The sequence below is a fragment of the Gossypium arboreum genome, chromosome 2 (assembly GCF_025698485.1).
Source record: "Gossypium arboreum isolate Shixiya-1 chromosome 2, ASM2569848v2, whole genome shotgun sequence".
Classification (NCBI taxonomy): domain Eukaryota; kingdom Viridiplantae; phylum Streptophyta; class Magnoliopsida; order Malvales; family Malvaceae; genus Gossypium; species Gossypium arboreum.
In genome coordinates, this window is record NC_069071.1 from 629,289 (window position 1) to 649,736 (window position 20,448).

The 20,448-nt window shown below is 32.1% G+C and overlaps 3 protein-coding genes, 1 long non-coding RNA gene and 1 pseudogene across 10 annotated transcripts; 3 read left to right on the forward strand and 2 right to left on the reverse strand.

Annotated features, from left to right (window-relative positions):
• Positions 1-380: 380 nt before the first annotated feature.
• On the forward strand, positions 381-1,430 carry LOC108483805 (glyoxylase I 4-like). Its single transcript, XM_017787397.2, has 2 exons — positions 381-626; positions 719-1,430. The coding sequence occupies exons 1-2, from the start codon at positions 460-462 to the stop codon at positions 1,128-1,130; spliced, it is 579 nt and encodes a 192-aa protein (XP_017642886.1). The 5' UTR covers positions 381-459; the 3' UTR covers positions 1,131-1,430.
• A 2,878-nt stretch (positions 1,431-4,308) lies between these two features.
• On the forward strand, positions 4,309-7,133 carry LOC108466120 (B-box zinc finger protein 19-like). Of its 6 annotated transcripts, XR_008276100.1 has the most exons (6): positions 4,309-4,585; positions 5,720-5,816; positions 5,898-6,031; positions 6,126-6,302; positions 6,791-6,925; positions 7,036-7,133. XR_008276100.1 is itself a non-coding variant. In XM_017766482.2 (5 exons), the coding sequence occupies exons 1-5, from the start codon at positions 4,493-4,495 to the stop codon at positions 6,797-6,799; spliced, it is 504 nt and encodes a 167-aa protein (XP_017621971.1). In that variant the 5' UTR covers positions 4,309-4,492; the 3' UTR covers positions 6,800-7,133. The 6 variants fall into 6 exon arrangements, 5 of the variants coding, with proteins under 5 accessions (XP_017621971.1, XP_052879345.1, XP_017621975.1 ...); XM_017766482.2 differs by having other exon boundaries at positions 5,720-5,828; positions 5,916-6,031; positions 6,791-7,133; XM_053023385.1 differs by having other exon boundaries at positions 6,791-7,133.
• LOC108479744 (fructose-bisphosphate aldolase 1, chloroplastic-like) lies at positions 6,739-8,846 on the reverse strand (annotated as a pseudogene).
• Positions 8,847-11,678: 2,832 nt separating this feature from the next.
• Positions 11,679-15,398, reverse strand: LOC108467518 (PHAF1 protein At3g51130). Of its 2 annotated transcripts, none has more exons than XM_017768172.2 (14): positions 15,106-15,398; positions 14,708-14,790; positions 14,368-14,442; positions 14,165-14,232; positions 13,983-14,088; positions 13,823-13,883; positions 13,569-13,735; positions 13,241-13,303; positions 13,074-13,121; positions 12,823-12,936; positions 12,497-12,587; positions 12,334-12,407; positions 12,093-12,197; positions 11,679-11,966 (listed from the first exon to the last, which is right to left on the reverse strand). In XM_017768172.2, exons 1-14 carry the CDS (start codon positions 15,200-15,202, stop codon positions 11,919-11,921), a joined length of 1,200 nt encoding a protein of 399 aa, XP_017623661.1. In that variant the 5' UTR covers positions 15,203-15,398; the 3' UTR covers positions 11,679-11,918. The 2 variants fall into 2 exon arrangements, with proteins under 2 accessions (XP_017623661.1, XP_017623653.1); XM_017768164.2 differs by having other exon boundaries at positions 12,093-12,212; positions 15,106-15,372.
• A 3,161-nt stretch (positions 15,399-18,559) lies between these two features.
• LOC128285536 (uncharacterized) lies at positions 18,560-19,596 on the forward strand. Its single transcript, XR_008275964.1, has 3 exons — positions 18,560-18,635; positions 19,065-19,147; positions 19,507-19,596. It is a non-coding gene; the product is annotated as an uncharacterized LOC128285536 (long non-coding RNA).
• The last annotated feature ends 852 nt before the right edge of the window (positions 19,597-20,448 follow it).

Below are 20,448 nucleotides of genomic sequence, written 5' to 3' on the forward strand. Positions count from 1 at the left end.
CAGTGCCAAAAACGCGTTATAAAGCAGTATTGTGTAGCACCAAAACTGATGGAATGGCAACATGGAGGAAGAAGGTCTAATGTCTAAATCAAAGCTAATGCATCCATAAAATTTTTGGAAATTCTCATTATACCCTTTAAAAATTTTGAAAATTTTAATTAAATCCGTCATTGTTAACTCTTAAAAGTGATTATATAAATTAATTGAACTAAATCCGAGTTCCGATTCTTATGGATAGGTAATTTAAAAGACACGATTCCTTAAAAATAAAGAGTAACAAGACAATTCCTTTGATATCTATATATCAAGGGAGCAAAGAGAATTTGCTAGGAAAGTTCCTCACAATCGCTTGAATTTGAATTCAAGAAAATGAATTGTGCTTTATAAATAGACTTCTCAAGCCACTAATCTTACTCACATACTAAGTGTTTAAACAAGCGAGGAAAATAAGAATCAAACATGATGGAGATCGAGGAAGTGAACAACTACGAATCATTGCCGCTTCTCTCGTTGAACCACGTCTCATTATTGTGTCGATCGGTCTGGGATTCAATGCGATTCTACGAGGAAGTATTAGGTTTCGTTCCGATCAAACGCCCCTCTTCTTTCAAGTTCAATGGTGCTTGGTAAGTTTTTACACCTTCAAACATTACACTAAATGAAACAATATGTTAAATTGTTAAATGAATTGCCTCTCCTATATGTCATTGTCATGTAGGTTGTACAATTACGGTATCGGTATACACTTAATCGAGAATCCATTGATAGACGATTTCGATACTATCATCGAGCCGAGGCCGATTAATCCCAAAGACAATCACATATCTTTTCAATGTAGAGATGTTGAGATTGTGAAAGGGAGACTTGAAGATATGGGGATGAAATATGTAACGGCAGTAGTTGAAGATGAAGGTAACACAGTTGATCAAGTGTTCTTTCATGACCCCGACGGGTACATGATCGAACTTTGTAACTGTGAGAACATTCCGATACTTCCGTTGTCGGCTTGCTTGTTCAAACCGAGGATGAGTAGTTTCAGCAGGGCGGTTTTCGGGCCAGCAAAATGCGGGCTTGTAGAAAATGCGATGATGGAGAGCTTGAGCATGGATATGTTGGACATTTCATTTTGAAATTGCACAAAAATTACACAAGAATCACTCTGTTCTGTTTGGTTTTGATGAAAAAAATTGTATTGGTTATGGTATTTTTCAATAAGGTTGTGAACCCAATGTAACATATATATATATATGTATGTATATACATATATATATATATATATAGATGAGGCTTGTGAATGTATTAAAAATTGGAAATATGGCCTCTTATAAATGGATCAAAAGAATGAAAGAAATGATCTGTAGAGAAAGTGAGTGCCATTGTTATTTGTGAAATGTCATTGTTGCAGAAGCTGTTGTATATTTTGGGTTAAATTTTGTCATAAGTCCCTATACTTTTCAAAAAATATTAATTTAATCTTCATACTTTTAATTTTAAGAATTTTATCTTTCTATTTTTCATGGAACACTTTCTTTAACACTTTTTCATTCCATGAAGATAGGAACGATAATGGCGGGAGAAAGGACGGATAGGACGGATCATGTAAAGGTATTCATGGAACGAATTTAAACATAGATATTAATACACCTTATGTTTATTCGAGCCCGATCTAGTTTAAAATATAAGCATAAATTCTGCCCAAACTAACTTATATTTATAAATGGCTAACTTAAGCTCGTTTTAGGCCGACTCATACTTAAGCTAACCTATAATTTTAAACTCGACTAATCAAGAGTTAGAAATTTAATTCATTGAAATTGTTAGAAAGCTGTCTTATCTCACTAACATAATATTTTTCATTAGCCCCACCTTATGTCATAAACAATGATATAATATAACTATATGATAGATACAATGTATGATTGAACTTGCCATTCATTGGCCTGCTTCCATTTGTTCTTCTCATATGTGCTTGCTTCTTCAAACAAGTAAAGGTTTTTTTTAATAATTTTTAAAAAATTTTTTTGACAATTTTATTATGAGTTTTGATCATATCTATTTTTTTATTGACACAATATCTAGAACTAAACTACTCATAGTTTTTTGTTAACCTATAAATAGGAGGGTAATGTACTTTAGCGTATTTGGACCCAAATTCTCTTATATTAACATCAATACCGATATTAATCGAGTTAAGACTCAATCAATCAAATTTTAATAACTTTAAATTGGGTTTTTTTTTTTTTTACTAATATGTCTAAATCATTCCACTAAACTCTTTACTTATCAATTGATTTTAGGAAAAGATTAGACAAGTTGGTAAAATAAATAATTTATCTCAATTGCTCTGACATTTAATATTAAAATAATGAGAATTATTGGTGTTTTATAAATAATGGTTGTTGCCACATGCACACTTTTCATTGCTTGTTAAACCTTATCCCATCATAGCAAATCAATCATAGCAAGTGCTAAGGAGATTATACATTATTATCGGATTAATATAGCATTCGATACTTGAATTTGGTTTCAATATTCAATTTGATACTTAAAGTTCTTTTTTTAATTCAGTACCTAAATTTAGTAAACTAAACGACATCTTGTGGCTTAATGAATGTCAAATTGAAAAATCTCAGGTACCAAAATCAACATCAAAGTAAAACTTATATACAAAATTGAACATTCAAACTAAACTCTAATTCAACGTAATTATCAGGCTGTAACCGATTGTTTTCCCTCTTTTATCATAAGGAAGGGACAACATAATCAATTATGAAAGGAAAATGAAATATTGTTCTCTTTTTCCCCTCATCTCCCTTGGACTGTTCTCTCTTCTTCTTCCACTAAATTCTCTTAAGATTTTAGTTCGTTACACAGAGTACAAAGATAAACCCTAAATCAGCAAAAGATAACAAATTAGAATATTGGGAACTATTTTTTTTTACATGTAGAAAAAAAGTGCTTTAAATCACAAGAGTGTGGAACAAATTAGGTACAAATTGAAGGGGTCAAATTATAATTTTGGTTCCTCTATTATGTTTAAATTTGATATTACGGAACATAGTTAATACCTTTTTTCAACTCATTCTATTTGAATGAACTTTTTTGGGTCGGAAGTTACATAATTTTGATTAACTAATAATGTTATAAAAGTAAAGGGTCGTATTAAAAAATAGGGAAGAAAGTTAAAGTTTTAATACAATAGAAGGACCAAAACTATAATTTCATGAATTAAAAAGGGTGTTTGTGTGTGAGAGAGAAGATGCCTTGTGTGTGGCAAGGCTTATAGCAAAAAGAAAAAAGAAACTAAAGTCTAAACTAGATAAGCAAAGGAAAAAAAATTTGGGGTCCATGGCATATATGTGAATGGTAGGTAATAATGTTTTAAAAATCGGATTAGTGATTGAATCAGTAAAATTATAAATTTATTTTTTCGTTTCTTTCCTAAGATCAATAGAGGAAAATTTATCAATTCTTTATTTTAGTTTCTCGTTTTTAAACAATTTTAAATATTTTTTTAAAAAATATATTCAATCTTTTTGTACGGACCGATATCTTAATTAATTTAACTCGATTTTAATAAGTAGGAAAAGATTTAAAGGAGAGAGGGGTTTTCAACCCCACAAGGCCTAAAAAACCAGTAGTACTCACTTTATAAAAAAAAAAAAACTAGTGGTGTCCATCAAGTGAGCAAAAATACCAAATTGAATACAACCAAAAGTTGACAAAAATAAAAATCCTTTCTCTCTCTCTCTCTCTCATTATTTTTTTGGATAATTTATCTGAAGGTCATTAAAGTATTAGTAAATTTACATTTTGATCATTCAAATTTAAAAAATTATAAAATGACTATTAAATTGGATTGTTGAAATTGATGTTGTATGACTTTTTCTATTTTCACTATTTGCACTAGTCAAAAGCTTTTCTTCCCGTTCTTTTTCACGGTATAGTTTCTTTTCTATGAAATAGCTTTAAATGTAACAAATATGCAAATCAAAATCCAAACAGCTTTAATCTCCAATTTTCAACATTGACCTTTAGATCAATTTAGATCTAAACTATATTTTTCTGCTAACCGATGTGTATTTATTTACCATATCATTCGTTAAGTTGTCAATTGAAGCTAAAAATTAACAACTCAATGAATTAAATAAAAACTTTTGAATAATTAAGTGATTATTTTGTAACTTTCTTAAAATTAAATGACTAAAATATAAACTTACTAATAGTTTAGTAACTTTTGAGTAATTTACCCTTTTTTTTATTTTTTAGTTGCCTGCTTATTAGAGCCCCACATCTTTCCCCATCCTTCTCCAACCTCTTGTTTATATTAAACAACAACCAAAAAAAAATAAAAAATCAATCCCAGTCCTTGCCACCATCATCATCATCATCACTCTCCCCACCCACCAACCTTTCCCAACACAAAAACAAAGCAGCTGTTTGTACTAGTTTTGATTGTGAGAGAGAGAGAGGATGAGAGTGAGTGTAAATTATGCGAATCCTTTGTGACGCTTGTGAAAGTGCTCCTGCTATTGTCTTCTGTGCTGCTGATGAAGCTGCTCTCTGCCATTCTTGTGATGAAAAGGTTGCTCCTTTTCTCCTTTTATTACAATACACACTTTGGGTTGTGTTTTTTTTAAGCTGTTTAATTGGTCCCCCATGTTTGATTTTCTACTGGTTTATTGTATTCTTCTTTGTAGCAAGCACAATTCTTTTTTTCTCCAAGATTGATGTTTTATGCTGTCTTTTTTGTTTTAAAAAAAGAGGGTATTTTTTATTTTTGAAGTACTGTAATCTTGTTTAGAATTTAGATTTCTTACATTGTTCTAGATTGTCCTGGAAAATGGTACCTGTGATGAAAAGGTTGGTTCTTTTGATTTCTTTATCTTAAGACACACTTTGGGTTGTGTTTTTCTTTAGCTGTTTAATCGGTCCCTCATGTTTGATTTTCTGGTTTATTGTGTTCTTCTTTGTAGCAAAGCACAATAAATACCCTTCTTTTCTTCTTCAAGATTGATCTTTTATGCCTTTTTTTTTTTTTTAGAAAAGTGGGTTTATTTGATTTTTATGCGTTGTAACCTTGTTTAGAATTTAGATTTCTTACATTGTTCTAGATTGTCCTGGAAAAATGGTAGTACCTCCTGTAAAAGTACTATGGACTACCCTTTACTAAGAGCCAGATTACATTTTGCCCCCTCTGCTCAAAGAAAATGGGCAAATTAGTCCTTGTACTTTAGTTCAATTAGTAAATTGATCTTTTCTGTTAAAAATTTCAATTATTTGTACTGTTGAAAACTGACTTGGTGGACTTGGTTGACGGAATAACTAGATAACGATCTATGTATCAGTTTTTAATAGTAGATATGGATGGAATTTTTAATAGAATCACCGGTTTGCTTTTTGATTTAACCTACATGGACTAATTTGTTCAATTTTTAGTAGAGGGTGCAAAATGCAATACGACCACTAGTACAAGGGTTTATATGGTACTTTTACTGTTATTTTCTTCTTGTTATTACACACTTTGGGTTGTGGTTTTTTTTTTCTGGTCTATCATTTTCATCTTTGTAGCAAAGCACTATAAAGACCCATCTTTTAGTCTTCAAGATTGATCTTTTAATGCTATCTTTTATTTTTTATGCTTTTTTCAAAGGAATTAGATTTCTTACACTATTCTTAGCTTATCCTGGTAAAAATGGTGGTACCTATGATTTTACAGGTCCATATGTGCAATAAGCTTGCTAGCCGTCATGTCCGTGTTGGACTAGCAAATCCAAGCGCTGTTCCTCGTTGTGACATATGTGAAAATGCACCCGGTATGCATACAGGTGTTGTTTACTTTCATTTTTTAAGCTTTTTTTTAGCTTTTAAAATCGGATCCGTATGTTCTTATTCAGAAAAATGTTTTTGTGTAGCTTTCTTTTATTGCGAGATAGATGGGAGTTCCCTTTGTTTACAATGTGATATGATTGTACATGTTGGTGGTAAAAAAACACATGGAAGATACCTTCTTTTAAGGCAAAGAGTCGAGGTATTGCCCTCACTTCTTTTATCTTTGAATGTGAAATCCAATAATGTTTTTGTTGTTCCTCCTCGGGTTTTTATCAGGTTTTGGTTTTATGTAGTTTCCGGGTGATACGTCGGTTGAACCGAGTGAAAACGGGAGAGGCCAAAATCAACTAACAATAGGAGAGAACCAACAAAATCATAAGGTCTCTCCTTTTAAAACAGATAGTACTAAAATGATAGATTTGAATATGAAGCCTCCTCATCGTATTCACGGACAAGCCTCGAATAATCAGGTTCAAAACCGCTTTTGATGTTTTCCCCTTTTTTTTTCTTGAAACACATGATCTTGTTAGGTAAATGTCATTTGATCTTGTTAGGTAAATGTCATTTAGCATGCAAAAATATCATGCTTTTGTCTCAATGTATGAAAAAGACATAAACCTTGTATGATGATTTCAGTGCTAATGCATTTGCTTTGATTAAGTTCATTTAGCACGTGCAATATCATGCCTTTGTCTCGATGCATGAAAAAGACATAAACCTTATAGTGCAATATCATGCCTTTGTTTCGATGTATAAAAATACCTTATATGATGATTTCAGTGCTAATGCATTGGTTATGATTTAAGTTCATTTAGATCGTGCAATATCACACCTTTGTTCCGATGTATGAAAAAGACATAAACCTTATATGATGATTTCAATGCTAATGCATTTGTTTTGATTTAAAGTTCATTTTGTTGACATATTACGTTTGATGCTTGTTTTTTTATGTCTGAAGGAACAATAATCTGATTTTTCTCGGAAGAGGGTGGTGATGATTGTCTCGTTAGCTTCGATCTCCTTAGACTAGCTTTTAGCTTTTTATACTAGTTTTCAGACAGCTTTCAAGGCTCATGCTGCGAGGCAAAAGGATGTAAGCCGTATTCACTGCTAAGCAATGATCTGTAATCTGCCATTTTTTTGTAAGTTTTTGCTTGTAAAGGTTGAAATGGAATAGTAAAAACACCACTTTTTCGTGTGTAGGTTGAAAGCATTTGGGAATGTTTTGATCATGCTTGAGATTAATGCTTAAATACTAATGTTATGATTATAAGATCATAAGGTTATTATAAACATGAAAACTTGACTTGTTTGCCGGCTGATGCCGGTGCAATAAGGAGTATGATTAGTGTTCCACTTGCAGGATTTAACAGCAAAGATGATCTTTATAACTTATACATGAATTGTTGTCTTCTTTTACTGATTTGGTTCAGAACAACCTAGTAAACGTAACCCTTGACGAACATTCCTTGCTTGGCTTCGTCGGACCACCCTTTGCCCGTGTACTTGCCGAGTTGAGTGAGAGAGTTGGCCTTTGCCCAAACAAGCAGCACATCCTGAGCCTCCTTCACGTTCTCAGGTCTGCTTTCCCATTTCTTTAGGCAAGTATTTTGAAGGGCTCTTGCATATGAGAATGACACATGCCATGGATTCGGAGCAAAGTAGCCTCAATTTCAGACTGCCCACCGGACAAAAACTGTGAAAACCATGACGGATTAACCGTTAGCTGCTGAGTTTCCTCCAGGCATGTGTTAATAAGCTTGCAGGGGATATGTTTCAGCTGGAGGGATTCTTTGGCGGAGGCGGTTGAGGATGTGATTAGCAACTTGTTCGGGATAGGGGTGTAATTGAGCTGAGTTGAGCTTGAATATTGCTAAGCTCGAGCTCAACTCGAAATTTAGAGCTCGATACTCGGCTCAAGCTCAATCCAATATCTATTTTTAAGCTCAAGCTACACTCGAGATATAATCAAGCTACTTGAATTCCAAGGTCTATTAAGCTCATTTATCAATTTTTGTATTCAAGCTCAAGCTAGCTTGATAATTAAGTTAAGGGTTAATAATATATATAAGGCTTCCAAGTCGTTCAAGTCAAGTTGATTAAGGTCGAATTTGACTTGATTGGTAGCTCGAGCTTAGCTTGATAATTACTGAATCAAATTTGAATTTTTTTCGAGCCAAACTCGAGTAGCTTGTAAGCACCAATGTTTCATTTACACCGCTAATTCAGGACTAGCTCAATCCTGCAAGGGACCATGCTTGGCTTGAGGAGGATACCTTTGAACATCACATTGTTCTGGGCAAGATAGAAGAAAACTTCGGCCCATACCTTTTTTGGCGACTTCGAAAGTCCTGCCGATTCCAAAGTCACCATCGAGCAAGATCTCTAGCTCAACGACCGAAACCAATCCATTGTCCTGCATGACCAAACATAAAAAAAGCCATCATCCAATGCCACAAAAAACCAAGGCAGTATTATAATAAGATTCCATTTCCTAGTATTCTAACCTGCGAGACGGTAGCATATCATGCGAGCCCCCAAGATTCCAGGACAGCGACCTTGATAGGGGCAGGGACTATGTTTTGCTCAACAAGGACATCGACCATCTTCTCACTGTCGGCGGTGGATTGGCATAGAGTTTCCTCAAAAAGGATAGCACCCGAGTCTGAGAGCTGAAATAAGCATGTCCTATAGGCTTGATGGTTAGCCTCTGTGTTTTCCAGCCCAATCGAGGCTAAACGTTCCCTGCAGGTAGCACTGGACTCGTCCATGGCCAAAATTCCACGGCCTGGTGAAGCAATTGTTTTCTACGAACGTTCCCAACAATCTCAAATAAGCATTGTATCTCTCACTAGCGAAAAAGGTTACGGTTATATTAATAATTACGCATGTTGAGTCGAGCAATGGGATGGCACCTTACCATGGAAACTGAAAGTTGGTGAAGGGTCTGACCCTTAAATCCACTCGGACTTGTCTCTAACAGGTGAAGGCTTGAAAAGAGATGCATATACCATTTTTAGTGTGTTTTTTTTTTAATATAATTCTTTGCCATTGAACCTCGTAATTAGGTCTACTTTAGTATCTGTACTTTTTTTTATCTACTTTGGTCTTTGAACTTAATAATTAGATCCATTTTAACCTCTGAACTTGGAAACTGCCACAATTTGAGGGTATGACCAGTGTTAGTGAAACATGGACCAAAATAAATTTAGTTGTCAAGTTCAGGGACCAAAGTAGACAAAAAAAAGTACATGTACCAAAGTGAACCTAGTTGCCAAGTTAGAAGGCCAAGAATTATATTATTCATTTTTTCATAACTAAGGTATATTTCATGTCTGTTTTAAGATTCAAAGAGACTAATTCTTTTAGGGTCCGTAGCTACCTCTTCAAACAACATCACCTCCAAAGTATGAAGTTGGATTCCCTCATTTAGAGTTCATTGTGCCTTATCATTGTCAACACCTTTTATGTTATTCTATTAATTTGAATTACTCCAAACATTTTGATATTGTCCAACTTTTAAGTTGACCTATGAAGTTTCAAACATTTTAATTTAGTCTTCAAAATATTAAAATTGTATAAACGAGTCCCTTTCGTCAACTTAATTGCTAATATAAAACATATTTAAAATACATAAATCAAATTATAATAATGTGTACTTACAATATTGACAACTTGGAGCTAATGTATAAAAGAAAAGACCATGTCAATAAAATTTAAGGTTACTTCTTCTTTTCTTTTTCTTTTTTTTGGTAGAGAAAAACAACACTCCTATTAGCTAGGAATGAATAAAAACAATGTTTCCTTTATATAATGAATCATAAGTATTCTCTTCTAGCAGCCGTATAACATACTGTGGTGAAACTGAAAACAAAACTACTTGGTTTAGCTTTCTTATTGCCGCCTTTTTAAGGTTACTTCTTTTAAAGCCTTATTTGATAAACTGAAAAATTAAATGTTGACATATTAAATGCTAAAATTTTAAATATTAAACAATTAAATGTTAAATTTAAAATATAATATTTGTTTGATATATTGCTTAAAATAAAGTATCAAATATTATTTGATTGTTTGATAAAGGTAAAACTTAAGTTACGAACATTTTTTATTTTACATTTTATCCTTAATATTTAAACATTTTATATGATTTTAAATGAAGTTGAAATTTTAATGATTTTTCTATTGAATAGAGAGTAGAATAGAACTAAACCAATAACGATTAAATCATAACACTTGCAAGCATACACTGATTCTCTGTCAGCACTATATCATATACAGCAAAACAAGGTTCTTCAAACACTTTCCAATCACCCAGTATCCTCATAACTAATATTGTAAATATAAAAAATAAATATTATATCAACAACAATGTCAAATCTGAGTTGAAGCTCTTAAAAATAATTAATTTAAATGATAATATAATTGTTTTGCTATTTGCTCTCTTTAATTAATCATAAAATTTTTATCTGAAAGTTGATGTTTTAGAAAAAATAATTAATAATAAAAAGAAATAAAATGAACTAAGTGATAAGTATGTATTTATCTGCTTATAAATTTTTTACATTTTTAATAAAAAATTCTATTAAGAAACGCAATTTAAAAATAATACCTTCAATAATTTATCAATTTAGTTCATGTGTTTTAATTTTATAAATCAATTTTAAACTGATAATTAACATGTAAATTAATAATTATACTGGCAGGAGATTCAAATTGATCTGATATTAATATTACGGAGATTTAAAACATTTTAAATTTTAAAACAAATTTAAAATATGAATCATAATTTAAATATGCAATTATTGTCATTATTATTAGTTTGGCCCTTAGCTATTTGAGGAAAATCAGACAAAAGGCGATGTAAACGTTACTTGAAATGACTATTGGCACCAAAGTTCAAAATATGAGCAAGTGGCCATTAATTGAATTCTACACCCTAAAGAGACCATGTGCAAATATTTCTAACAATGACAGTTCTCAATTAATTCACCATTTCTCTTAATAACTTATCACATCAATGGTCCCATCCCATGGTCAAAATATCAGGCAATTATATGCCGGAAACTCCCAACTATATTTCATCTGTCAATTTTGAAGTTAGAATCCAAATATCTGATTAGATCAACTTTGAATATAAATTTTACCCAACTCAATTAATTTAATCAAAATAAAAAATTAATATAATTTCAAAATTACATTAACCTAAACTCGAAATAATCTAAGCCTAAAATAACCCAAACAAATAGCACGAAATATTAAAACCTGAAGTTATTAGAACTCAAAATCAAATCATAATAACCCAACTGGAATATCAAATCTAAATAATTCAAATCCAAAAACACTCAAACCAAAATGACCAATAGTATCCTAACACATTTAAAAAGAGTTTAAAAGTATTTGAGAAATTCTTGTATTATAAAGATTAGATCAAACTAGTCCATCTAATAATATTAAATGAATCAATTCAATTCTTATATCATTAAAAAGCATCAAATAAGTCCAAATTAAAACATAGTTAACATTTATTGTTAAAAGAATATCTTGAAAAATTATTATTTTTTCAATTCAATTCCAAACAAAACAAAAAATTTATCAAATAGGCGCTCTATTAACAGTAAATGTTAACTATATTTCAATTTGATTTTATTTAATTCTTTTTAATAATATAAAGATTAAATTAATCCATTTTAATAGTAGAGAGCCTAATTTAATCAGGTCCCTATACTAGAGAGAGCTATTAAGTATATTCACCAACCCAAAAGTCTCGTGGACAAAAATTCTCATAAGCCTGAACCATACTCAACCACTTAAGTACATCGGAGACAAGATGGCTAATGCAAAGGCAATTTGAGCAAAAGCTTAAAAAACAATGTAGTATTCCACTTTAAGGAAGAATAATTACAGAAGATACATGGTCAATGTATGCTAATTCACAAATCAACTATACAAATCAATACATTACTGTACAATTATTGTTGCTTTTCCCATAAGAGTGTACAAATTATACTTTGCATCAATGATTGTAAGCATAACGCACCTTTCAGATGTGCAGAGGAACAACCTATCGGACAAGAGATTGTTTATTATCAGGACTGGAAGAGTGTCACGGTTGCAATATAGCCGTTCTTCATAACCTGCGAATTGCAAAGATCGTCATTAGCAATCCTCTAAGCAGATATCTAAAACTAAATATTACCGACACAAGTGTTGTGCCAACTACTAAAAAGTAAATCGTGCGACAAATTTTAAGGAACTTTTACCTCGAATGCAGCATTCTGATAGCCATAAACAAAAGTAGAGCCAAAAGGATTGCTGGTAGAACCTTGTGTTTGAATAGCCGCTCGGCCGCAGTCACCAAGGATTTCCTGCAGTATATCACCCTCAGTGACAACCATTATTACCACACAGGAATGGAATAGGACCACCGAAGGAGCAAGCAAAAGGTGGAAGGTTGATGCTAAGGAAAATTATTGGTTGGTATTTAACCGGTTAAAAAGTTACCTTGACCTGCTCCCATTTGGTGCTTGGAGTAATTCGATTTTTGTAGTTGTTAACATCCGGGAATGACCCTCCAACTGCAGGCAAGGACCAAAAACATAAGATCAATAATGGTCACCAATAACTTTAATGACAAAATACTGAAAAAAGGGCTGATTGTCAGAACCTAGGATAACAAAGTTGCACTTTATGTATGAATTGAAATCTGCATGACCAGGATAGTTCGTGTGTAAAACAAACTTCTTGACTTTATGAGTCTGCAAAATCAAAAAAGCATTCTATGACTTTCTGACCAACAACATTAATTCCAAGGGTACAATGATTGTACAATCTAGATAACATAGGAATTTTAGCCAGAAGATGCGTCTAAATGCTCTATTAACCATGTCGAAAACCAAAACAGAGAACAAGTGTACTATGCAGGAAGGTTCTTTCATTTTTTTTATTTTTTATTTTTTTCCTTTTGGGCGTTGGGATATATGTTTTGAATACCTGGCCATCAAATAAGATGTCCAAACCACGAGTAAAATAATTGTAGAAATAATCAGCACAAAGAGTTGTCCTCGGTCGAGGATCAGAAGCAGAGTGAATAACCATCTGGTCAACCTGTGGATAAAAACAATTTTTGATATGACGGAAGCATGCAAACAATTTGTGTATAAGAGGCTGCTTTCTCCCCTTAGGTGATAACTTATAACCGGTGTAAAAACTGCATAGCCCATTTCAAAGTCTATCATTGCTACCTGCTTTTGATGGATTCCACAAGGACGCCCTAATTCAGACCAGACATCCTGCATGAAAGGAAATAGCATAAAATTAGTACTACCCCACAAGATTATAGAGAGCAGTTGGTGCCCAACAAGGGAAAAGGAAATAATGCTTAATCTCATGAAATCAATTTGATATTTACCTGAGGTGATGCACCAAAAGGAATATGTTGCCCTCCAACAGTGAAAAACAATTCTTCACCAAGCTGGAAACATTGACATAGGATTCAAAAGATCACTCTCCAGATTAAGAGACTATTCATACTCTAAGAACCACTGAAGCAAACAATTAGGTCAACAAAATCTCAAACCCCAAAGGCCTCAACAATTTTGTAGGAAAACCACTTATTTTCAATAGACATAATAAAAAATTTGACTCCAAAAAGGATAAAAAGTAGAAAGGTAGTCAGCTGCTAAAACTAGATGACCTGCTCAAATTAACAAGAAGATTAAGGAAGATAGAAGTCAAACCTTGGCATGCACCTCCTCCATGTAAAGGCTGCCAGTAGGTAATGGAGGTGCTGATGCCTTATCCATTAAGGATCCAACACCAACTTTTTTGCCCGCAGAACTATCATATATGGATACGCGGCAGGTAACAGGAGTTGTGCCATCAGGAAACTCCAAAGGCAATTCCGCTGTCAATTAAAAACAGCATAAATCAATTACGAGTAGATTGTTTTAAGTGTAGGCGGGATGAGTAATCAGGAAAAATGAACAAAAACCTTCCCCATCGTGACAGCAATCTGAATACTGACTTGGAATAGGAAAAGCAAAAGAAAGACCCTGAAAAATAGCAAGATAAGAAGCTGCACATCTGGAGACAAATATTTTGAGAAACCAAAATTAAAAGCAGTCTAGCAATCAAATAACCAACGCACGTACTGGGTAGAATAGGGTATAAACACCTCTATCCTTGTCATAAGTTCCAGGATAGGTTGGACCAAAAAGTGCATAGACAGCTACAAAGGTAGCAAGAGTAGATGGTCCTCTGTATGCAGAAACCAGGTTCACTATCAAAACATGCAATTATGAAATGCACAAATAAATCTTAGTGCTTAACTTACCCTATCAAAGAAGTGGCATAGCGCATTTGAAGACGTTTGATATCAAAAATTTCGATAAGGCGCAACCTCTAGTACATAATCCAAATCAAAATAAACAAAATGTGCCAGAAGGAAATCATGAGGAAGAAAAAAAAATGAAAGTATTAATTTGAAACACACACAGACACAGATGTGTATTTGTGAGTGTTAATTGAAAATAAAACCTGAGACCAAGGGTCAAAACGGAGATGGAAGCCATGATCTGGAAAACTTATAACAATATCAAGCTTTAATGGCTCCTGCACACCAATACATGATAAGCCCAACATGAAAGTTAAACTTGTCGCATAGATATAGTTAAACGCAGTATATGCCAAACCATGTCTTTAACAGCCAAATCAAAGAAACAATTGCAATTGTAATGGACTGTAAGTATTAGGTCAATCTAAATTCCACATTAAAAAATTCACCAAATAACTGAAACACAACATGACAAGAAACATATATATATATATATATATATATATATATATATATATATATATTTAATGATTTAGTCCAAACCTCATCATAATACTTCACATGAACAACATCGTAAATTTTAGGCTGTTGTTCAATTTGAGCAAAAGCTTCACATATAGGCATCCCTGAAATAAACAGCACCAATTTCAACTTTTCGAGTAAACAATTACACTGAAAACAATATAAAACCTAGCAACAATCCCTTTCCATGTCGTAAAAAAGGATTAAAAATGATTCAATTCCGATCGTTTTCATCCAAAACGAACTTTTCGAATTTACCAACAAAAATTAGCTCTTGAGATAAACAAAGCGTAATAATTGATTAAAATATATCGCAATTAATCATCCGATTCAAACTCGCGTCGTATTATACAATTTCAAATATATACATCCACGATGAAAAATTTAAAAAAAAAAAAATCATTAAGAGGGAAACGAACCGAGAGTGAACGGTCCGACGCCAAGACCGGGACGGAGGTCGAGAACGATGGCGCCCATAGCGGTGCCTTCACAGCGTCGAGCGGGTCTCTGCAACATATTTTTTCCGGTTTACCTTTTTCCCCTTTTTCGGAGAGAGTTTTGGATCGGGTTTTCCTTTCGTTGTTGTCTGGAGCAAGTCTCCGTTACTTTCGTAAATTGTCGTCGTAGCGTGGAATGCTTATATATTCCCACCTCAACAAAACGGTGATACCATTGGGCTTGTAGAGTTTTTTTATGGGTCAGATCGGGTTTGGGTTTAGATTTTTCGAGTTGGAATTGTCGGTTTTATTATTTAAATAATAAAAATTATATATTTTATAATTAAATTTAAATAGAAAATAAAATTTATTTTTTAAATAATTTAAATGAATATTTTAAAGTTGAGGTTTCATGAATTTGAAAATCTCGTGTTTGAATTTTACATTATGTAGATGCAGGATAGACCGTAATGGTAACTGTTTGAAAATTCTCATTTTTCCTTTTTCAATTTTAAAAATTTTGATTATGGTTTTAATTTTTTAAGTTTTAATTAAACTATTTTGAATTTTTTTGGAAATTATCATTAATCCCATAAAAATTTTAATTACACTCCAATTTAAAAAAAATTCATTAAACTCTTAAATTTTTTGAAAATTATAGTTAAGTCCCCAAAATATAGTGTCAAGATCCGCCCCTATGTAAATGTATGGGTTTTCCACTTGATTTATTCTAGTTAATCTGGATTTGAGTTAATTGTTTTGTTAACTATTCAATTTGGTGCTTGTAATAATCGATTCTATAGAAACCGTTGCAACTTAAAAGAGAAAAAAAAAACAATGAACAAGTTGTTAAACACAAGCAATTAATGGTCAATTGAGTCTTATTCTCGTTATTTTTATAACTGCTTAAAATACGTGGATTCAAATACGTTTAAAAGCATAAAGTCATCTACTTTAGAGATGAAATGATTATTATAGTTTAACCATTGAATTAAAAAAAATACCCAAAATTATCTCAACAATTCCAAAATAAAAGATTTAGGTTTCGAGGTGTTTATGAGCTAGGTCGCTCCCTGTGAAAATCCCGACTTGAGCCACCCTTATTCATTCTACTATTTAAAAATAATAATAATAATATATAAAAATAATTTTACATCAATATTTATATCTTTGCAATTAAATTTAAATAAATTTTGTTACTAGGTAAATTACATCCGATGTCACTAAATTATTATTAAATTTGTAAAATAGTTACTAAATAATTCGAATTTTTTATTTAAATCATTATGCTTAAATTTTTTTTCCTAAATAATAAAACGAGTCATTTAAATTGATTTAAATAAATCGAGTGAGACTTAACCCGAATCCATACCAAATGGCAGCAGTTTTTAGTAGCCGTTTTCTGAAAAAGAGTGAGCAAAAAGATAAGACTCACAGTAGTTTTCGTAATGAAAAATATAATGAAAATGCTATTATTGTCAATACCTTTGGAATTTGCTTCTAAAATTATACTTTCTTAATCAATGATCGGCCATGCACGTGCCAAATATATTATGATGATAACTTTTATTTTGTCATGTGATTTCTTTTTAGTCCAATACTTTTTTAGTATTCACAATTTGGTCTAATTAAATTTAAAATCGAGTCTAATTTAATATTTAATTGAGAAATTTGACTTATAAAAATAGTAGATTTTTTACTATTTGACTTCAAAGGATATTGATGTTCACAAGTTATTTTGAACTATCAAAATTCAAGGTTTTTTTTTATTTGGTCGCCTATATTAATAATTATATAATTTTTTTCAAAAGAAAAGGAAACAATCAAGCAATCATTGGAAGATCGGAAATCTAATAACCAAGCGAATAGAAGAGCTAAGTAAGAAAAACTGAAAAATCGACCTGAACTGAGATGTTTGAATGATTTATAGAATGCAAGTTTAAAATTTGTGGTTAACCTAAACCGAAAATTTTATTTTTTTATATAAATTTTTTTATTTAAAATAGTGAAAATAATCTGATTTGTTTTTTAAATATTTATTTACAAACCTTGAAATTTTGCCAAATAATATTCAAAAGCCATAAAACAAAACTCATTTTGTCAAATTAATTCTAAAATTCCAAATCCAAAAATTAATATGAAAAACTAATAATCAAATTGAGCCGAACCGAATTATGATAAACGATTCAAAAAATCTAAAAAACTCAATCGAACCGAACCAATATCACCCTTAGCCAATAAGCTTACCCCATACACTCAATCTTATATTCTGAATCCTCAAGTGATCTAACATCCTAAATCTAGAACAGAATAAATGCAAGTAGGAGAAACCTCCCAAATATAAGGGTTCGTATGACCTAAGGCTACCCATACTAACACACGAGCCGCCTTATCAAAGCTTCCACCTATCCAATTGAAAGACATTGATTGATAAAATGTCACATCAATAAATTACACATTTTTATAATGAAACTAGTGGCCCGTGGATAATGTTGTTAACGTTGTGTGAAAATTGAATAAAATTTGTGTATAATATTACAAATTGTATCAAAGTTCACGTATAATTTTGAATTTTATTCTTTAAATATAAGATCGGGTTCTTTTATTAAGGAATTGTTATTTTTTAGGTTTATTTATGGTTTTAGTTCACATACTATGATGAAATTTTAGATCTTGTTATACCCATAGAGCTTAGACACATGTCAACACAAGAAAGCCACCAAAATTAGTCTATCTACTCTTTGTCATCGAGCCCCCTTTACCAAGACATCTTCTTAGGTCAGACTAGTCATTCCTCCTCGAAGGTGGCCTTGACCACCCACTTTTTAGATGCAAGCACTTCTTTGAGTGTGAGCATACCTTTAACGACGAGTGGACCCTGTTAGAGAATAATAGCAACTTCATACTATTTGGGATCACTATGTCCGCACCCACCTTATGTACATTATACCAGTACATCCACTGTCCACAATAACGACCTTCCACATCCCACTACAGGACAATAGGACTTCTCCTATAATTATGTAATGAACCGAAAGTTACGGTATCGGAAATTGAGTATTGAGCACTGTTTTCGTGAAATTTATTCATGAATATTTATTAGAAATATTTGTGAATTATAGTTGAATGGTTATTTAGTGTTTAATTAAGTGAAGTAGTTTGAATTTAGTTTAAAGGGCTAAATTGCATAAGGAATAAAAGTTTAATTATAGATTAAAGAAGTAAAAGGGACTAATCTAGTAATTAGACCCTAAGTGCCATGTGTGTGTTAATATTGAATAACGTGTGTAATAGTTGGTATATATGTGTAATAGCTATAAGATATTTTATGTTATAGCTATTACACATGTTAGTTTTATATTTATTATAGGTTAATAATAGTATAATAAGTAAAATTGATAAAATAGAAAAGAAGATAGAAAGACTAACAGAGAGCAAACGTGAAAGAAAGAAGAAAGAAAGAAAGAAATAAAAAAGGGAAATTTGAGGATTAAGGCCCTAAAGTTTGATTGGTAAGTTGTTTTAGCTCATTTTCTTATGATTTTTATGTTTATGGATGCCTAATTCAAAGTTCTACATGTATGAGGTTAAAATGAAGAAAAATAGAAAATTTTTAGATATTGATTTAGTTGAATAAATTGAGGTTTTATGGGTTAAATTGATAGAAATTGAAGTTAGAAGTGATTAGTTAAAGGAATTTCTAAGTTAGGTTTAAATAGAGACTAAGTTGAATAGAGCTCAAAATTTATGTTTTATAATGAATTTTATGAGTTAGAAATTGTTAATGAGTTGATTAAAATAGAATATGAAGCTTAAGTTAAAGAAACAAAGATTAGTAATGAAAAAAGGACGAAATTGGAATTTTTGTAAAAGTTTGGTAGAAAGTGAAAATGTGTTTTATGAATTAATATATTGATGATTTTTAATTGTATGATTGTTAGTAGCAAACGTAGCACCGGATACGTCATCAAAGAAGGGAAAAGAGAAAGTGAACGAAGATATCGATTAAATTTGATAAATAGTGGTTTGTATTTCTATAAACCGAGCTTAATCGTTATTGCTATATTTGATATTTATATTGTATGAAAATGTGAATGAGGTAAGTATTGTAACACCCCGAACCTGAGACCATCGCCGGTGTTGGACGCGAGGGGTTAACGAGCCAAGTCCTCTTAAAGCACCGACCAATTTGGCATTTCCAGACAGGCTGGAAAATTGCGTCACTGTCGCCTTAAAAATCATATCTCGAGTTTCAAAACTCGGAAACTGATTCCGTAAATTTTCCCTGAATTTAGACTCATATATCCTTCCATGGATTTATTTCTAGAATTTTTGGTCGGGCCAATTGGTACAGTTTATTAGTTAAAGTCACCCATGTTACAGGGATCGACTGCTCTGACCTTCGCGCGTTACAACTTGAATATCTCTCTGTACAGGGCTTTAATACTGGTGCCGTTTGTTTCTAATGAAACTAGACTCCAAATGGAATCTGCACATATAAGGCATGACTCCTAATTATTTCTAGATAATTTATAGTAAATTTTTAAAGTCGCGACAGGGGACCCAGAAACCGTTCGGGCCCTGTCTCACGATAACTTTAATATCTCTTAACAAGTAACTCCTATGACCGTTTCGTTTCTTCCATATGAAAGTAGACTCATCAAGGTTAATTCACATAACTTATTCACTATTTAATACCATTCCTACAATTTTTGGTGATTTTTCAAAACCACACCACTGCTGCTGCCAGCATCTGTTTTCAAGGTAACCTTTACCTATTTCATGATTTCCACGATTCAATTGCCCCTCTTTGCATACATAGCACAAAGTGTGATCATGATTAACCATTCCAATGGCTAATCTTCTCAAAACAATTCCATACCCCATAATGATCAACATACAATGATTATAGTATCATACCAAAACGATATAAGCCATTTTCGCATGGCTATCCAAGTTTACACAAACCGAAAGGTACATGACCTTCAACAATAGGGTAGTCCTATACATGCCATTTCAAAGTTCAACCAAAATTATACCAAACTGGAGGCTTTGATAGTGTAGATGACTTCGACTTTAATGATCCCGAATCCGATCGCTAATGAGCAAAATCTATAAAACAGAGAGCCAAAGCAACGGAGTAAGCATTTTTATGCTTAGTAAGTCTCAAGCAATAAAATCAGCTTTAACTAAAGCATTACATTCACATAGCCAAATGAATCATTTCATTAAGACATATTCACATAATCATACTTACTTCACACTTCATCATTATATACTTTCACAAGATATCAACTAATTCAATAGCTGAAAACTCGTTAGTCG

What these genes read in the sequence shown, in the direction of transcription:
- LOC108483805 (XM_017787397.2), top strand. Translation starts at nt 460, where the DNA reads ATGATGGAGATCGAGGAAGTGAACAACTACGAATCATTGCCGCTTCTC. An exon ending in TTCAAGTTCAATGGTGCTTG is followed by an intron (nt 627 to 718) that starts GTAAGTTTTTAC and finishes ATTGTCATGTAG; the next exon opens with GTTGTACAATTACGGTATCG.
- LOC108466120 (XM_053023385.1), top strand. Translation starts at nt 4,493, where the DNA reads ATGCGAATCCTTTGTGACGCTTGTGAAAGTGCTCCTGCTATTGTCTTC. An exon ending in CATATGTGAAAATGCACCCG is followed by an intron (nt 5,817 to 5,897) that starts GTATGCATACAG and finishes GTTCTTATTCAG; the next exon opens with AAAAATGTTTTTGTGTAGCT. An exon ending in TTTTAAGGCAAAGAGTCGAG is followed by an intron (nt 6,032 to 6,125) that starts GTATTGCCCTCA and finishes GGTTTTATGTAG; the next exon opens with TTTCCGGGTGATACGTCGGT.
- LOC108467518 (XM_017768164.2), bottom strand. Translation starts at nt 15,202, where the DNA reads ATGTTGCAGAGACCCGCTCGACGCTGTGAAGGCACCGCTATGGGCGCC. An exon ending in TTTATACCCTATTCTACCCA is followed by an intron (nt 13,884 to 13,982) that starts GTACGTGCGTTG and finishes GCTATTTTTCAG; the next exon opens with GGTCTTTCTTTTGCTTTTCC. An exon ending in TTGCTGTCACGATGGGGAAG is followed by an intron (nt 13,736 to 13,822) that starts GTTTTTGTTCAT and finishes TTTAATTGACAG; the next exon opens with CGGAATTGCCTTTGGAGTTT.